Here is an 18,339-nt window from a genome sequence, read left to right as displayed (position 1 = left end):
TACTATCTCCTGTTTAGTTTAGAAAGAGGGGAGGGGAGGCGAGGCAAGGTAATAAATTCAGAAGTAAACCAAGCTAACAGCCTTGAAAAGTTACGAGATGAATTGTCTGCTGTCAAGGATGATTTAATTGTTAACTATACACTGTATAGGAGTGGGGAGGAGACTAGTGGGGGGTAATGAGGATGCCTTGTTGAAATCATGTATAAGAAGACACACACAGCTTGTATCTGTGTGTGCAGGATTTGAGATGGTAAATATCTCCCTGGCACCTTACTTGAGCTCAAATAAACTTTTTCTGCATTCTCCACCCTGGTGTGATAATTAGTGCGACGCACACCGGGCAACGAACCACTGTTTGCTGCCTCAGGCCTTTTTGGGCCGGCAACAGTCTTGGCGTCCCTGGGTGGGCTCGAGGCCAAATTATGCCTTGCCCGGACTCCTCCAATGGCCGGTGGACGACAGTCACAGCCGATGCCCAGCGCGCACCGGTGCTTTTACCGGGGGCCTCGGCAGAGACGCGTCAGGCTGACCTTGGAGGACACAACGGTGCAACGCGCTCAGATAGTGGAGAAGCAGCTGCGGGCGACGGTGAGGAACCGGTCCTGTGGAAAAGGTAGGAACAGTTCAGTGCTGTTAACCTTTTGTTTGCCTGTTAAGACCTGGGGACGCCCAGTGTCTTCCCATAGGTATGGGGCAGGGATAGAGTACAGGCAGGGCACGGTGTATGCCCCCAGAATGCATTCTAGCAAATTGGAAAGTGTTTGGTTTGGATCCAATGATTAAGGGTAAACTAAAAAGGTTCTGTACAGTTGACTGGCCTCAATATCAACTAGAGAGCCAGGAAAGGTGGCCACCAGAAGGATCACTTAATTACAACATGATCCTTCAATTATTTTTGTTTTGTTAGCAAATGGGTAGCTTTTGAAACTGTTTGTATAAAGAGCTCTTGTAAAAATCCCCCACCATATGCCCCAGAGCTGCACTGGGAGGAGGATTGTCCGTGGGAATAATGGTCTTGGTGTGTGTGTGTGTGTGTGTATACCAGTGTGAGTGTCTGTTACTGGAAGACGCCCAGATTAACCTGTGAAGCAAATGCTAATGATCAGGAGTAGTCTAACGCAAGCCCAGTAACTAGTGGATCTTTAGGAGATCCGACCCACGGTGGGCTGACTCAGCCTGGCATCGTCCGGCGAGGAAGCTGCCTGGGTCTAGGAATGTGTGAACCTATCTTCCCTCCCCCCCCCTTCCTTTCCGTGTGGGCTACTGACAGTCTGATCATCTCATTGAATGCAATTAGAGTATACGGCGCTGTGTCTCCCAGAGACTAGCCGACGCTCTTTGCTGAAGGGAGATGTAGAAGAGTCAGTCATCCTCGTTAATCTCTCCTGTGTGAGTGTCCTGTAGGGAGAGATTCTTAGTTTATGAGCCGCTAGCGCGGACAGGGCCCCCTCTCTGTGTGTGTAAGTGGAAAATGGGGGAAGGGACAGTCTAAACGTTCTACCTCACCCCCTAAGGGTACCCCAGCATAGTACATGTACGTACATTATGGTCCTGAAACCTGCAGGTATTTAGAGAATTGGAATCTTTACACGCGTGAAAATCCATCTAAACAATGTCCATTAGAAGGTACCTTCAATCTAGATAAGATCATATATCTCAGAGGAGCTTTTAATTACCAAAGGAAAAGCCTCTGACACGGTGTGAGCAATTCGTCTAGGAATGGGTTAATTTGAAACTCTGCTAAGGCCAGAGATAAAGAGAGAGCTGCTCTGCGTGTTAGGTCAGACTATGTTAAGTATAAAGAAAAACTGCTTTTAGCCCCAGCTGGCTGTGGGAAAATATAGACAGAGGTAAATTAAAGGTAATCTAAGTTACAGAACTGAGATTGCATTTGCAAAGCTTAACTGTTCAGTGAGATTTAACAGTCTTTGCAATCCCAGAGCTGGTATGGCTTGGTGACCTGAACTGGGATCTCTGAAAGAGACACTGCAGGAGATTCCAGGGTGTAAAAGAACAGCTCTCCCAAGAGTGGAAGCATGTTGGAAATACTGGATAAGCTGTATACAGAATAATCTCCTGTCCACCTATTCCCCTTCTCTGAATGTTATATACAGACGTGGTCGTCTGGATATGTGTGAGTATTAAAGTGGCTTAAGGCTTGGGGAAGCTTTGGGGTTTGGTTATATGGTGTGTTTTGTCCTCCCCCAACGTCCTGCAGTAGATAAATTGGTAACAGATTTGTCACAGTTTGGTGAGTAATTGCGAATGGGGGAGCCCTATAGAATTTACACCATCTATTTGTTTTACCTTTGTTATGTTGTGTTTCTTTTGTTTGGAACTGTTGGTGTTATATGTTGAGGATTGCATGATTAAAGGTGAGCCTACTCTCAGCTGCAGTAAGTCTGAGAACTAGAAAGGGGTTCTACCCCCAGTTGCAGCAGGACTGGGCAATAGAGTAGTTGGAGAAAAAGAACAAATATGTACTTGATAACTAGAATTGAGCAATTAAGAGCATAGATCATGACCCAGACAGCAACTCAAACCTGCGCTCAGGGCAAGTTGCAGGCTTTGAGACAGGATTTCCAGTTAGAAAAGGAAGCCCTGGCTAAGCAAGTACCAGTCCTTCAGGGACTTGCCAAAATTTAACTATTTGTGCTCAGCATACACCGTAATAGTAGTGTGTTTGCTACAAGGGGAGATTAAATAATTAAACACCAGTGGGCCATGTGTTTTGCCCAGGTGGCAAGCCTCACAAGGGAAGACTTAGGTAGTCTTGTGAGTTAAAATGTTTTAGGGAAAAAGACCAGAAGGGTGGGGGCTAGTTGAGAAGCCAACCCCCCCTTAGTTAAAACTGGCAGTGGAGCAAATTGATGTCTAGGGAAAGAACGGTTCAGCTAGAAAAGAAGGATCGGGCCCAGGCAGGCAGGCAACAGACGGAGAGATTGGAAAACAAGTTGGAAACTTTTGAGGGTCTAGTGGAAGAAAGGAGTAAATAGGTATAAACATGGGGATTTCAAATATCCAGGAGGATACTTGTCATAGTGATTTAAGTTGAGAAAAGTGGTTGTTGGAGAAAACGAGTGAGTGATTTAAGGCAGTGTGAAAAGTTAACTCCGTAGTTGCTGGAGGGAACAGCAGTTGAACTTTGTAAAAATGCTAAAGAGAAAAATTCTTGATGTTTGTTTTTGAAATGTTTGTAAATAAATTCAGGCAAAGAAATTATTAGATTGCAATCATTTGGTTATAACCCATTTAGTTGAATTATCTAAAAAATGTTTATATAGTGCTATGTAATTGAAATCTTATTAGGTTCTAAAGGCACTATAAGTGATGATGTTTTCTTTCAGTGTTTAAAAGCAGGAGTTAAAAGTACAAAGCAAGTCAGGAAGCATCTGTATTGATGCAAGTTATCTAACTGATAAAGTAGAAGTCACTGAGACCTAAGCTGCCTATGAAACATATATATAAAAATATGGGGTAATTCCCCCGTTTTGCCTGAAATCAACTAAGGTATTTGTATATTTTCAGTGATGATTGACTACCCAGAAAAGGTAGACCCCTGTTTTTGTCTTTCAGATAATCAGAGAAAACTGATGCTAGCTGAACAGCATTCAACATACCATGCCTTTGATGGCACAGTAAAAATTATGTTTTATGTTTTATGTTCTGTCTTGTGGTGTCTGTCTGGTGGCCAAAATTATTTTGTTTATGGGATGGTCTGGATTGGAATACAGATACTTGTTTTGTTCAACTTGGAATACAAAGTGCTTGGATAAATTGGGAAAAATGTGATATACTAAAGTCTAATACATCTCTTTAAGTAAGAGAAAGAGAAACTTTATTGGCCAAATCTTTTAATTGAAAATTGTTAGTAAAACTTGCATACCAATAGTTTTTGGAAGCAAGGACATGGAAAGTTAACCCACTCCCCATATTGTACATGGGATCCTTCTGGCTATCTCAGATTTCTAGCCAGAGGGCTGGGGATGGTGGGAAACTATTGGACTAGAGGCTCTATGAAATAAACTCATCAAAGTGGGTGTGCTTGTCCTAACTTGTTGTCCCAAAGCTCTGGAAAAAGTTATTTTAGTGAAAGGATAGATGTGATAAACTTTAAATAATAAGACTAATGTACTGTATAAAGGCAATGTATATGTGTTCATTGTTAGAAAAAGATGTATAAGTGAAGGCTAAGTTTCCTTTGTAGGTTAAAAGAAGCCAAACAGGACAAAGGAAGAAGGACGAGTTAACTGAGGAAAAATAGCTAACATGCTGAGTTTAAAGATAGGGCATTAGCCCCATTTCAGGACACTGCTCTCAGCTAAGACTTAGCTAACAACCAAGACAAGGGAGGCTTAAATGTTCCCACACAGCTGTAAAGTCTGCAAATCGCTGACAGGCACTAATGAAATGTGTTAGGTTTCTTTTTTACAGGTACAGACGCACTACACAAAGACCCTAGGAGTCCTGCCACCCTTGGAACCAGGAAACTGGATTAATGTAAAGCTCCACCAACGAAAGACTGCTTTTGCTCTATGCTGGAAAGACCCTTATTAAGCCCTGCTGACCACCAACAGCGTTGTGCAGTGTCAGAATCCAGGATTTCCTGACCAAAATGGACATTAAGGACTGACCCTGGTGTAGAAACCAAGAATTATACACTGGCAGGAGGAAATTTGTGGGACCCCTGTTTGAGACTGTGGTATTGATTAGTTTTTGGGGTTTATTCTACAGGCTGCGTCCTGTGGTTTGGATAAATCCTCCAGCATGTATTGCTCACAAGGGGCTGCCATTAGATTAGCACAACAGAGAGCCTAGGTTGTTTCCTCTGCAAGAAGAGGGAATTGATCAGATCTCTGTGGACTCAGGCCAATAATACAGCAGCCATTTGAAATATTTTTAAAAAAGCTGGGAACATGATGAGAAATTGGGCCAACTAGAAGGGGCCACTAGCCTTATTTTTAGAGCTCAGCTATCCTAAGTACAAGCTGGAGTTGGTGGGTTACATGTCATTTCCACCCTCAGTTCTATGACCCAGAAGTTGCTGACAGAGATGGTATTGAAAATCACTGAGACTGGGAAGGTATTGCAGTGGGATCTGGTATATTTAGATGGATCTTGAGCACCAGACTTGGCCCACTGCCCTTACAGACTATCAGGAACCATCTGATCTGTGGTCAGGGGGATGACATACTTGGACACTTTCTGGATGGAAGTATGCACATTCACAGTGCTCCTTCCAGGCATGAGGACCGGTTAGGGTGGGTGTGGGCTTCCACATACCGAATCCTACCGGGTCCATAGGGAGGATGAATGTGGAACTGAATACCCCAGCTCCCTAGAGTTTAATTGTTTTTTGTCTTCAAAGTATGAGAAAACTCAGCCAAATGTTTGTTGAGTATTCTCAAAGGGGGGGATTGTTGGAGTCATTAGGCATATCCCTAGATAACTCAGGAGGGTAGAAAACCACAGTATTAATGAAGCTTTTCTGTACCAGGCCTGAATGGACCAAAGTTATTCTATGCTTGTCCAAAGTGCTTCCATATTAAACTCTAATTGAACTCCCAGGCTAGTATTGAGAATGGAATGTGTAACAGCTTCTTATCAGTGTAAGACACCAGAAGATAGGGCCCCTTTTTACTATCTCCTGTTTAGTTTAGAAAGAGGGGAGGGGAGGCGAGGCAAGGTAATAAATTCAGAAGTAAACCAAGCTAACAGCCTTGAAAAGTTACGAGATGAATTGTCTGCTGTCAAGGATGATTTAATTGTTAACTATACACTGTATAGGAGTGGGGAGGAGACTAGTGGGGGGTAATGAGGATGCCTTGTTGAAATCATGTATAAGAAGACACACACAGCTTGTATCTGTGTGTGCAGGATTTGAGATGGTAAATATCTCCCTGGCACCTTACTTGAGCTCAAATAAACTTTTTCTGCATTCTCCACCCTGGTGTGATAATTAGTGCGACGCACACCGGGCAACGAACCACTGTTTGCTGCCTCAGGCCTTTTTGGGCCGGCAACAAGTTGCTAGATAAAGGAAAAAAGTCTTAGGGAAAACCAATGCAGGCTTTATGTTAGACACGTCATAATAATATAATCTATAAAATATTAAATAGGAAATAAAAGACAATTTCTGTTTTTCTTTCCCCCTCTGCCCTAACACTTTTTTTTTCCTTAAAACCACCTCACATATTTAGTACAGTGTGAATCAATTGTGCTGTATCTGCACGTGCTTTTAGACTGCAAGGTTTTTAGGACAACCACACCATTTCATATGTCTTTTTTTTTTACTACTGCACATCTACATTATATTATGAAGTCTTTATTTCTATAATCATGCCCATGTTTGCTGAGAGATTTAAACATGGATCTAACCCCTCTGAAGTGGCCTTGCCAGCCAATCAAAAAGGGAGCTTTGGACAGCATCCAGTTTCATATTTGAATTTACAGCTAGCTATAAATCTAACTGACATCTCAAACACGACTCAAAGTACCATACAGAGCAGATATCCGCTTTTCAAGTCAATATTCCAAGCTACATTCTCCACAAATCACTCAGACTGCCAATAATCAGACTCTCCAGACAGCCACTTTTGTAACCAAGGTTGATCCTGCAAACCTTCCGTTGAGTAGTCCTCGCTCATGCAGGGAACCCTCCTCGCTCATGCAGGGAGCCCGTGTTACTTACGCAACTAGCTTTGTTGCAGACAAAGGTTTGCAGGATCACCTTGTGTTGCATTAAAATGCGATGCAATACTTAACTGCAAGAGAACTAGTTACTTTTTTCCCCACCCTCATGCAATTCCCAAGGAGATAAATCACACGCTGCGCTTTAACTGCATAATGAAAAAACAACAAGGAGCCCTTGTGGCACCATAGAGACTAACAAATTTATTTGGACATGTTAGTCTCTAAGGTGCCACAAGGACTCCTCCTTGTTTTTGCTGATACAGACTAACAGGGCTACAGCCCTGAAACCTGCATAATGAAAGTTTGAAATGGATTCCACTTTACAGAATCTAGTTCATAGATTACCACCACCTTCACTAATCATTACATTCATCAGTGGAGATTACCTGTACCTAATTCCCTTTGGTGACCATAAATGCAAACAACAATGGATCAGTGGGAAACGCAGCACAAATTAACATAGAGGTGTGAGCTATAGAGAGATCTCCCCACACTCATGAAACTGGCATGCATGAGGGGAATTCCACGCTTCACCAAGGGCCCTCAACTCAAAGCAGCTGCTCTGTATGGGGTAGGGAGAGCTGAGAGAAGGCTTGAAGTCCAAATGCTGAGGTCACCCCCCTGCATAATCTGGAGCCCGGATCTGTGGGTCTAACCAGTACTCTGTTGTAGAGGAGCCTGGGGAACAGAACTAATGGAGAAGTAACTATGCAACTCCAGTCATATTAGCATCCTGTGGTGGTGGAGCATGCTGGCCCACCAGTGCTACTGAAGTTCTGGTGCTACAGGAACTGCAACTGAGTAGCTTGTAGCTTGGGCAGGGCCAATCCCTTCCTCCCCCAACTCCCTGCACACAGCCAATTTACAGGGCTAGTGCTGTCTTCTTAAATTGTAGTCTCTTGAGGGCAGGGATCTTGTCTTATGTATTTGCACAACACCTAGTACAATGGGGTCCCAGATCTCTCAGCGCTACTATAACATAAATAACAATAACGCATGGTGGAATAAATCATTGGTTTGATGCGTTTTAAAAGCAGCATCAGGCTGTGGTTAGAGCAGGAGACTACGAGGCAGGACTCCTGCGTCTCATTCCCAGTTCGTTAAACGGCCACCCCTGACAGATCACTCCCACTCTGGGCAAACTGTCTGCCACCAAGGTCCCTGCTTTACTCTAGCACAAGCTTCAGAGCTTGATATGTGGCAGATCTTGTGTGTGAAAGTTTCTTGGCTAAGTCTGGAAAAACTTTTTTTAAATAAAAAGTTACATAAACAATAAGGGGGGAAAGTCCCTTCTGAGAATGCCCAGTGTGCATCTGCTAAGGTTTAGTAGATCCTAATAAAGTCCAGACTCCTTCAGAGGAACTATGTATTGTCCCTGCTTGGCCTCACTAGGGGATTCAGCTGGGTACTTGAGCTGCTCCTAGGATTGTTTACATAGGAAGGGTAGGAGATAATTACAACAGGGCACACAAAGACCAAAATCCTGCTGAATATCAAAGGCAGGAGAAAATCCATGAGGATGAATAATTGCTGACCTATTATTTTAAGGTGTCTTCATTTCTGAGGCATTCTACAAAATTCAGCAATCTTCTAGCTTTAACCTTTTTCTCCCCCTAATTTCCTATCTTTTTCCATTTTGAAGACACCACATCTCATAGTCATAGGCAGTATGTCCTAGAGGCTAGAGCACTGCATGATTTTATTCCTATTTTGGCCACTGGCTTGCTGGGTGATCTTGGGCAATTCACTTTACTTCTCAGTGCCTCAGTTTCCCCACCCCCATCTGTAAGAGAGAGATAATGATGCTTACCTCCACTATCAAGTGCTTTGATGTCTACTGATAAAAAGCAATATAGAAGACCTAGGGATTATTATTTTTACTATTCCATGGGGATGAGAGAGGCCACAAAGGTAGGGGGGGAAAAAGAGAAAGTGTTTGTTCCACACATTACTCCATATAGGTCCATCCTCATCACAAGGCCTCAAATGGCATCTTGACCTACACCTAGAATTTATGTTTTTGAGGGCTGAGCAATACTAGAAAACTTGCAGAAGTGTAAGTAAATCAATTTAAAAGTGACTTGGTTACACTGGTACAAATCCCCAATGTAGACACATTTACATCAGTTTAAACTGCAGAAGAGAAGAATGAGGGGGATTTGATAGCTGCTTTCACCTACCTGAAAGGGGGGATCCAAAGAGGATGGATCTAGACTGTTCTCAGTGGTACCCGATGACAGAACAAGGAGTAATGGTCTCAAGTTGCAGTGGGGGAGGGTTTAGGTTGGATATTAGGAAAAACTTTTTCACTAGGAGGGTGGTGAAGCACTGGAATGGGTTACCTAGGGAGGTGGTGGAATCTCCTTCCTTAGAGGTTTTTAAGGTCAGCCTTGACAAATCCCTGGCTGGGATGATTTAGTTGGGGATTGGTCCTGCTTTGAGCAGGGGGTTGGACTAGATGACCTCCTGACGTCCCTTCCAACCCTGATATTCTATGATTCTTTCACTTTGGCTTATTATTATTTGTATTAGCATAGCACCTAGGAGCCCTAGACATGTACCAGGACCCCACTGTGCCAGGCACTATACAAACACAGAAAAGGCAGCTCCTGCCCTAAAACCCTTACGATCTAAGTGTCTGTCTACACTACAACTACTATGGCAACATCGCTGCAGCATTGAAGCTACCCTGCTGTAGCTCCACAGTGCAGTTGCTTGCTGTGTTGGAAGGAGTTTTTCCAGCAATGTAGGTAATGGTAAACCACCTTTCCAAGGGGCAGTAGCTGGGTTGACAGGAAGGATCCTTCCATCAACCTAGCCACATCTAAATGGGCGGGCTAGGCTGTCCTAACTATAGCACTCAGGATGTGAAACTTTCACAGCCCTGAGCGATGTAGCCACATTGACCCGTTTTAGGCATAGACCAGGCCTAAATATAAGCAATAACAAACGAATACAGACAGATTGACAGGGGAGCACACGGAAATAAGCCGCCTGGTCATGGGATTTTTGCCAGAGATGCTCCGCAGCATTAGAGCAGGAGTAAGGTTGAGGGTGAGCCAGGGGATAAACAGGACAGACCTTGCAATGGGAACAAGGGGCAAAAGAGTCAAGGGTGGAGAAGAGTGAGATATGGAGAGAACTGACAACCATATTGATGGGAGAAAGCTTAAGCTGAGGTTTGTTTTAAACACACTCAGACCTGCGCTGAAACAAAGGGCATGTCTACACTACAGTGAAAAACCCACGGCTGGCCCAGGCCAGCTGACTCCGGCTCACGGGGCTCGGGCTGCCAGCCTGTTTCATTGCTGACTTCCAGGTTAGGGCTGGGATTGGGCTCTAGGTCCCGGCGAGGTGGGCGGGTGCCAGAGCCCAGAAGTCTGCACTACAACGAATCAGACCCACAGCCTGAGACCAAGTCAGTGGGCTCAGGTGTCTAGCTGCAGTGTAGGCAGACCCAAAAGGTGTGAATTAAAACCAATTTGGTATTGTGGCTGCAGTTTTTGTGTAGACAAGCCCTCAGTTACACCGGTGCACGTTTTCTAAAGCCTGGTCTACACTTCAAATTTAGGTCAACGTAACTACGTTGCTCACAGGATGTGAAAAATCCACACCCCGATCGACATAGCTATACCCACCTAACCTCCAGTGTAAAGCGCAACTAGGTCAAAGGAAGAATGCTTCCATTGACCTAGCTATTGTCGGTGGGATGGTAAAAGGAAAAACCCTTTCTGTCCCTGTAAATTGTGTCCACACTATGAGGTTATGCCAGCAGAACTACAGTAATGTCGTTATAGTCCCGGTAGTGAAGAGATAGCCTAATACAGACTGGCTGCATATACGAGCGGGTGTATGGTCTTCTTCATTGCCCTACAGTCCATCATCTGCCCTTCCACCCCATTCCTTCTGCATCCCCAGGAGCTCCATACCCCCAGGCCTCCGCTCAGAAGTCCCTTATGCAGAAGCTCTGATCCCCACTCTCCTAGGTATCTGGTCCTCCCGCAACAGGAGTTCTGGTCCCTCATGCCCTGCTTTTCCCCTTTTGGATCTCAACCCTCTCACAGGTCCTCTGCTTCCCCATGTAATCTGAGCCTACTCCTCTCCAAGAGGTCTGCCCTCCCACAGCTCTCTGGTTCTCTCCAGCTTCTTCACTCTGCCCTTCTCCACCCTGTGGATGATTATGTCAGTGGTGCTGAGCAGGCCAGGGGAATGGGAGAGCACAGCTACTCTGACTCTCTGCCCTGACCACAGAGTCCCGTACCACAACATGGCAAGAGAAAGAGCAGCACTCCTGGGCTCAAGGAAAGAAGTGCTTTCTCTCTCCACTGCAGGCTGAAGGTTGAGGGACTGTCAGGGCCTTTGGGCTTGTCTATACTTACATTTTATAGTGCTCTAACTTGCTGGCTCAGGGCTTTAAAGTGCTAGTGTAGACAGGCTCCCAACGCTTGGAGCTAATCCCCTCGTGGAGGTGGATTACCTGGAGCACTGGGAGAGCTCTCTCCACTGGAAGAGCGTTCCATGGGCAGCACTTTGAAGTTTCCAGTGTAGACATACCCTTTGTCTGCAGAGCTGGGCAGAGGGTTGGGAGGGGGAGGGGGTAAGAAGGGGGGGAGGTAAACACACTGCTGCCCCCACCCCTGGTTGAGTGGTAGGGGAGAAGAAGTAAATTCTCGTTGTAATTACCCTATAATCCCAATGTAAAGTGAAGCTATCCTGACAATCTACTATGGCAGAAAATGATCTCCACCCAAACAATTAGCAGCGGGAAAGGTGGGAACTCTCCCCTCCCCCAGTCCATTGACTTGTGAGGTGAGGGTCTTCAAAGCTTAGGGGCCTGCATTTGGTCCTAAGAGTTTGACAAGCCAGCAATAGCAAGAAATTTCTGAGTTCATGCTGACACTCCACCGCTTTACACTTTGACACTCGCTCAGAAGGCCAATTATTTGATTTCTGTACTTTCTGCTTTGCTTCCAGGAAGCTCCATGTCATGTCAAAGCTCTGACATGGATGGCCGACATAAGAGTGTCAAATGGCTCAGTACTACATGGATCTTTGGCACAGTGTCTGGCATTGCTACTCATATTGTGCAGCCATTCATTCATTTTCTGGTCTTTACAGATTGTTTATTACAAGGCTAACTTATTGGAGAACCAGCTCTGCACAGAGAGGATCCTGTGAATGCTCTGTAGCCAGTATTTAAATATCAGCAATTCAGCCTTTTTTAAGAAGACCTACTCCTAATAATTACTTCTACCAGCAATTTTTCCTTTTTAAAGTAGTAGTAACCTTTGTACTTAGGTGGGGAAATCTACTTAATATTAAGGAACTCATAGTTCACCCCCATATATATCCCTTTTATAAACAACCAGTTAAATAATTTAATTCAAAATCTGTATATATTTGGAGGAACAGGAAAGGTGAAAGAGAGAGATAAAAACTTCTTCCCAATATCAAACTGCACCCTTAAAATTCAGGGACCTGGGTTCTATATTAGAAATGCTATCTGGAGAGCTCTGAACTGTATGCCATTATACAGCAAACAACAGAATTATGGTCTAAGACTTCCATTATTCCCTCCCCTCTGCAATGACCACCACAGTAACAGCCTGGCACTTGATCTCCAGCGTATTAATCGCAAGTCTCCTCTTTCCTGTGCATCTCGCCCAGCTGAGAGAAGACACGGCAGATGTCATTGGAAGGGCACAGGGTCTTAGAGGAACTGCTGAGCTGCCCCTTTAAAGGGCTGCATAGCATTACGCCAGCAATTATGTGCATGATGATGCCGGATCTAGCTGTGACACTGCACTGCATTGGAGACGATGATGATGCTCTTCATTTGAGCTGAAAGAAGCCAAGATGCAGCCAACAGCTGTTTTCCAGCGAGGGCTGAAGACAGACTTCCCGGGGAGGGTGAATTACATCGCTACTGCCTCGCACAGACACAGACCAGACAGAAACATGCATGCCCAGACCATCTATCAGGAGCAATGCATCCTCTGCGCTCCCGTGCCACCTCCCCACTGCAGAGATCAGACTGCTTTGCAGGCAGCAATGAATTAGTCCTTGCTGCTGCAGCCCCAGGATATATGACCGGCCTCCCATTACAGATGGGCCAAATTCCTCCCAGGAGTAACTCCAGCCTTTGCAGCGGAGTTACCCCAGAGATTAGCGTGGCCCCCAAAGGTTCAGGGGGCCTTGCCCAAGGTCAGACAGTGGCTGAGGCACCCCGGGTCTCCAGATCCCCTTCGTGTGCCGCAGCCCCTAGCCCGCGCCCCCTGCCCCTCCAACAGACGGGGGCAGGGCAGTCAGTCCCGGCGGGTCACCCCCGGCCCTGGCCCCCAGCCGGCCACGGCCCCGGCCCCGCGGCTCACCTCCTTCAGCTGCTCCATCTCGGTGCGGATGGTCTCGTACTCCGCCTCCAGCTCCTCGTACTGCTGCTTGAGCTGCTGCTTCTCCTCCAGCACGGCCAGCCCGTACTCCGCCGCCTGGATCTTCTCCCGGGTGGTCTCGCCCAGCTCCTGGGAGAGCCGCTTGAGCTCGCTCCGCAGCCACTCCGGCTCCGACTCCATCACCAGCTTGGCGTACTCCTCCTCCTCCATGGCCAGAGCCATCGCGGCCGGCCGGGCGCGGCGCCTCCCGTCCCCGTCCGGCGGGGCAGCACAGCGAGGGGGGCTGCGGGGCGAGCCGGGCAGGGGGACGGACGCAGCGCCCTTAACACCCCCGCAGCCGCTGGGCTGCCATGGGCCGCCCTCGGCGAGCACAACTTGGCCCCGCTGCTGCGCTGCCAGCTCCCCCGGCTGCCATGAACCGGGCAGGGCGCTCGGTTCGCTCTCGCCCCTGGCTGCACCCCCGCCCCGGGCAGCCCCTTACACCATGATTCCTGCCTCCTCCCGCAGGCTGCGGCTGCGAAACGAGCTGGGCAGGCAGAGCGCAGTGAAATCATTCAAAAGGAACGGCCAGCCAGCTGCCCGGCGGGCCTTGTGGGGCGTGTAGTCCCGCCTCCCCCCAGCGCCAAGCCAACGCGTGCCTCAGAGGACTACGAGTCCCACAATGCACAGGGAGGGCAGCCCAGCTGGGAGGCAGCCCCAGCCCTCTTGGAGGAATTCTTGCTAGGGGAAGAAGCTGGCAGAGGGCTGTGTTATTCTCATCACCGGCCTCAGGGCAACTTTCACTTGTAACAGTGACGCCTACAGGCCGCGTCAAACCTAGGTGGCTACATTTTTGCGGGCGGGGGTCAGAGTTGTGCCAGTTGCTGTGATATGTTGCGTTCAGAGGCTGTATGCATTGCAAACGGGGGTAACTAAGTGAAATCAGCGGAAATTGGGCACCTAAATACCTTTGGGAATCAGACTCGTTGTCTAGGATGGAAGTGAACTTAAGATAGCACGCACCCCTCTGGCTTTTAAACAACACAGCACTATGTTTTCCCCCCAAAGCTGTTGTTATCATCACCATCATTGTCAGCCCCGTCTGTCATCTTTGTTGTAGTTCTATAATTATTTATTTATTCATTCTGTGATGTATACAACACTATAGTTATGCATGGTACTTTACCAACAAAGGTATTTTGTTTGTTTTAATTTTCTCAACTGAAAGATTACATAAATCTTTGCAGGACCAGGGATATGGATTTAGGCATGTGCTAAATTTTATGCACATGAATAGTACACATTGAAGTCACTGCTTACACGTGTAAAGTTAATTATGTGCATAGGCCTTCTCAGCATCAGGGCCCTCATGATCCTGCAAGTAAATCCTTGTTCACATGCATAGCCGCAGTGAAATCAAAGATAATGCTTTTGTGAGTGAATACTCAGCACATAAGACAGGGTTTAAAGATCTGGCTAGAAGATAAGATGTAACAAAGAGTGAGGGCCACAAAGAATGGGAGGGGAGGAGAGGAAAGGGAGAACAAAGGTTGCAACAATGGGAGCATGTGTTTGCTTTTGAATGCTATGCATGCTTCTTGAGGGTGCTGTCTTTGTTAGTTTTCTTCATTGTTCAAAAACTAAAACTGATATATAGCATTCTGATAGAATTAACTGGTTACATGAAATAGTTACTGCTATTGTACTGTAAAGCTGTGCCATTGCTCTAGCTTTCACTCAAGGAGGTACATTTAATGTTGCTATAGATTCCTCCCTACATTTATAACTGAAGTACAATGGTTGCTAATTAATGCAGTTATTTGAAATTAAAAACACCTTAAGTTATTGATTATGATTTTTATTGGGGGTGCTTGTTTATGGTGGTTATTATATTATTACTTTGGGGGTCTTTATGTAATTCTTCTTTCACTCAGCTTGTTTATTTCTCTATATAGTGCCACTGATGTGCATGGCACTGGGCAGATAAGTAAGAAGATGAGGTTCTGGTTTCCAGGAGTTTACCATCCGAACAGATAAGGGGAACAGAGTGGTAGTCATGTGAGTCGATCAGCAAAAACAACTACAGACCATGGAGTAGAGTAGGGCTGGGCAGAAATACCAGAAAACAAGGGGAAAGGTAAGCAGCTGGTGCAGGAACATAATTAAATGTATTTTATTACAGGTTTGTCTTAATTTTTTTATTAGCTTACTATAATTTTTAGGGTTTTGCAGAAGCAGGTACAGGCATAAGGGGGAAAAGGAGTGGGTGCTGGAGTTAAGATTAATTATAGAAAGTGAAGCTAAAGTAATGCTCTCTCAAAAGCACATGGTAAAGCTTTGTATTCCTTTAAGACACAGATCCAGCAAAGCACATAAGCAAATGAATAACTTTAATCACATGAGTCATTACATTGAATTCAATAGAACTCCTCACATTTAAAGTTATGCAAGTGCTTAAATAATTTGCTGAACTGGGGCCTAAATGAGCATTCTATGTAGACTATATAAGATGTATAATTGAGAAGAGGCTTGCAACTGACTAGAATTTTCAAAAGAAAATAATTTTATAAGCAATAGAAATTTGCAGAAGTTACAAGATCTTACTTGCCAGGTATAATTTTATTAAATACTTTGTACAGTGTTAGTTCATTATTAGTATTTCACCACAGCAGTGGCATATTTAGACCTATGCAGTTGTGAATATGGCTCAGGATTTTCCAGGGCCACTCACCACATTTGCACACCCAACCTTCCAACCAGAGTTTCAGGCTCAATGCCCATCGGTTATTTCATCTAACTTTAGCACCAGCTAGCAATGACAGAGAATGAATTCCTTGGCATTCCTCCCTTGTTACCAGCTTTATCTCCTGGCTCCTTGGTTCTTTTAAGATGGAGCACCAGAAATCAGAGCGCCTCACAACCAGCTGTATGGAGGAAGCAGCAGCAGCAGCTGATGGGGACAGTGTCATGGGTACACAGGAGTGGGTCCTAGTCACACTGAGCAGAGTGCTGGATGGGGCATGTATCATTTTATACAGGGATGGCCCTAAGAATGAAGTAGCAAGTACATTTCTGTGCGAAAGTAAACATCTTGCCATAATTTTCTCCATCAGGAGTAATGTGATAATTGTCCCCGTAAATCCTCCATATGCCCATTGGAGTTCTGAAGATCCCTTCCTTTTCCATTGTTTCAGATATCCCAACTCAGTGGCTCCATCTAACAGTTCCCCATCCCTCAACTGGGAATAATGGCATTTCACAGGGTTAATGTGAGGATAAATGCACTAAAAACTATGGGGTACTTCAGGAACAGGGGGAGAAAGGGGGTTGTATAAGTATCTAAAGTAGATAGATTTTGCAGCTGTCTTGGTTGGCTTGTATAGCTCTAGGGCCAGCTCCAGGCACCAGGGGTGCAAACACGTGCCTGGGGCGGCACATGCTAAGGGGTGCCATTCTGTCCATTCTTGGGGTGTCAGAGTCCGGGCAGTTTTGTTTTGTTTTTGCTTCAGCAGTTCGGGCGGCGGCAGTCCGAGATACTTTTTTTTTTTTTTGCTTGGGGCGGCAAAAATGGTGGAGCCGGCCCTGTATAGCTCTCTACACAATAATACTTGAGCAGCCTCCAACCTATCCCCAGCCCACTTGAAAAAGATGCAGCTCTTTTGATGAGGAAATGTAATCAGCTATTGTTGCTAGTTACCCTTTAATAAAAGGATGGTGGTTACCAAAGAAGAGTAAACAGGACACGGTGAATGATGTAATTACTTCTCCACTGCAGGTAGCATTAATTTATACACCATGATATAGGGCTGAGCACCCTGGGTCAAAATCTGCTCTCAGGCCTGGTCTCAACCTAGAACTTAGATCGACCTTGCTACATTGCTCAGACTGTGAAAAATGTCACGCCGTGTGCAACCTAGATAGGTCAACCTAACCCTCACTGTAGATGCTACTAGGTCAGTAGAAGAATGCTTCCATCGATCTACCTACTGCCTCTCAAGGCGGTGGATTTAGTATAGTGATGTAAAAACCCCTTCTGTCATGATAGTAGGTGTCATAAATAAACAGATAGTTAAGGGTTAAGGTCTGTTTTACCTGTAAAGGGTTAACATGTAGTACCTGGTGACCACCTGACCAGAGGACCAATCAGAGATAAGATTTTTTTCAAATCTCTGTGGAGGGAAGCCTTTGTCTGTGTGAGAACTCTTTTGAATCTAAAAGGGACCAGTCATGTCTCCAAGTTCTCCTGGAGTAGTTTCTACTAATTAATAGTGAGTATTAATTAGAAAGGCGAATTAGTCTTATGATTTGATTTCTATATTTGCAATTGTGTGTTTGCTAAAGGAAATTCTTTATTCCTGTTTGCTGATACTTTGCTTTCACTGAGAAAGAAAGGGGGAGAGGGGATTCTCTCCAGAGATTGATAAGGTTATACCCTATGAGTGTCCAGCTTGGGCTCATAGAGATTCTGTATTTTCTTTTTGTTCTCTTAATAAATTCTTTTCTTTTCTTTGGACTTGGTTAATTCCTTCTTCTGTGGAAATTCAGGGGAAGGTGAGGGGGGAAGAGAGAGTTCCTCCTGGATTTGATTCAAGCAGTTTGAATCAGGTATCTCTCTCCTAGGAAAAGGGAGTGGGGAGGAAGCAGGGGGAATGGTTTGTTTCTCCTGGGTGTAAGAACTCCATGGATTTGGGGCTCTTGGAATCCCCTAGGATTTTGGGGAAGGACTGTGTCTCAATCCACATTTCCTGATTGAGTGGTGGCAGCTTACTAGATCTAAACTAGGATTTTAGTTTAGAGGGAAACCAAGTCAGGTCCCCACATTGGAGCCCAACAGTTCCAAGTGGGGGTGAGACCTTTGACATGGTGGCATGCGGGTCCTCACCTTGAAACCCCCCAGTTCCAAGTGGGGGTGAGACCTTTGACATGGTGGCATGCGGGTCCTCACCTTGAAACCCCCCCAGTTTCAAGTGAGGGTAGACCCATGACAGTAGGTGTCTACATGACAGGGCTACAGCAGCACAGCTGCAACACCCATTGTAAATCCTGAGTAACTCCACTGAGTTAGTGAATTTACTCCAGATTGACACCAGTGTAACTGAGAGCACTATTTGGCCCTCTGCATGTCAGCTTGAGAGCTTGTCCAACTTGTTCAGAGCTTGTCCTTCTTTTATTGCAGCAGGCACAGCTCAGAATTTCACCTAATGGCAAAAATAATTGGTATTGAATTGGTGGGCAGGTGCCAAACACAAAAAACAATGACCTGTCTGAGCACACATGA

The 18,339-nt window shown here is 45.5% G+C and overlaps 1 protein-coding gene across 3 annotated transcripts in view; it reads right to left on the bottom strand.

The window, feature by feature from the left end:
- BICD2 (BICD cargo adaptor 2) overlaps positions 1 to 13,591 on the bottom strand; it is a 156,263-nt gene extending 142,672 nt beyond the window's left edge. For all 3 annotated transcript variants that reach the window (XM_045024755.1, XM_045024756.1, XM_045024757.1), the window contains exon 1: positions 13,065 to 13,591. In XM_045024755.1, the coding sequence (XP_044880690.1) occupies positions 13,065 to 13,304 (240 nt within the window). In that variant the 5' untranslated portion in view covers positions 13,305 to 13,591. The remainder of the gene's footprint in view (positions 1 to 13,064) is intronic.
- Between the last annotated feature and the right edge of the window lie 4,748 nt (positions 13,592 to 18,339).

Source organism: Mauremys mutica, chromosome 7, assembly GCF_020497125.1.
Source record: "Mauremys mutica isolate MM-2020 ecotype Southern chromosome 7, ASM2049712v1, whole genome shotgun sequence".
NCBI lineage: Eukaryota > Metazoa > Chordata > Testudines > Geoemydidae > Mauremys > Mauremys mutica.
Note: the sequence above shows the minus strand (reverse complement) of the source record. Positions and strands in the feature narration are given on the sequence as shown.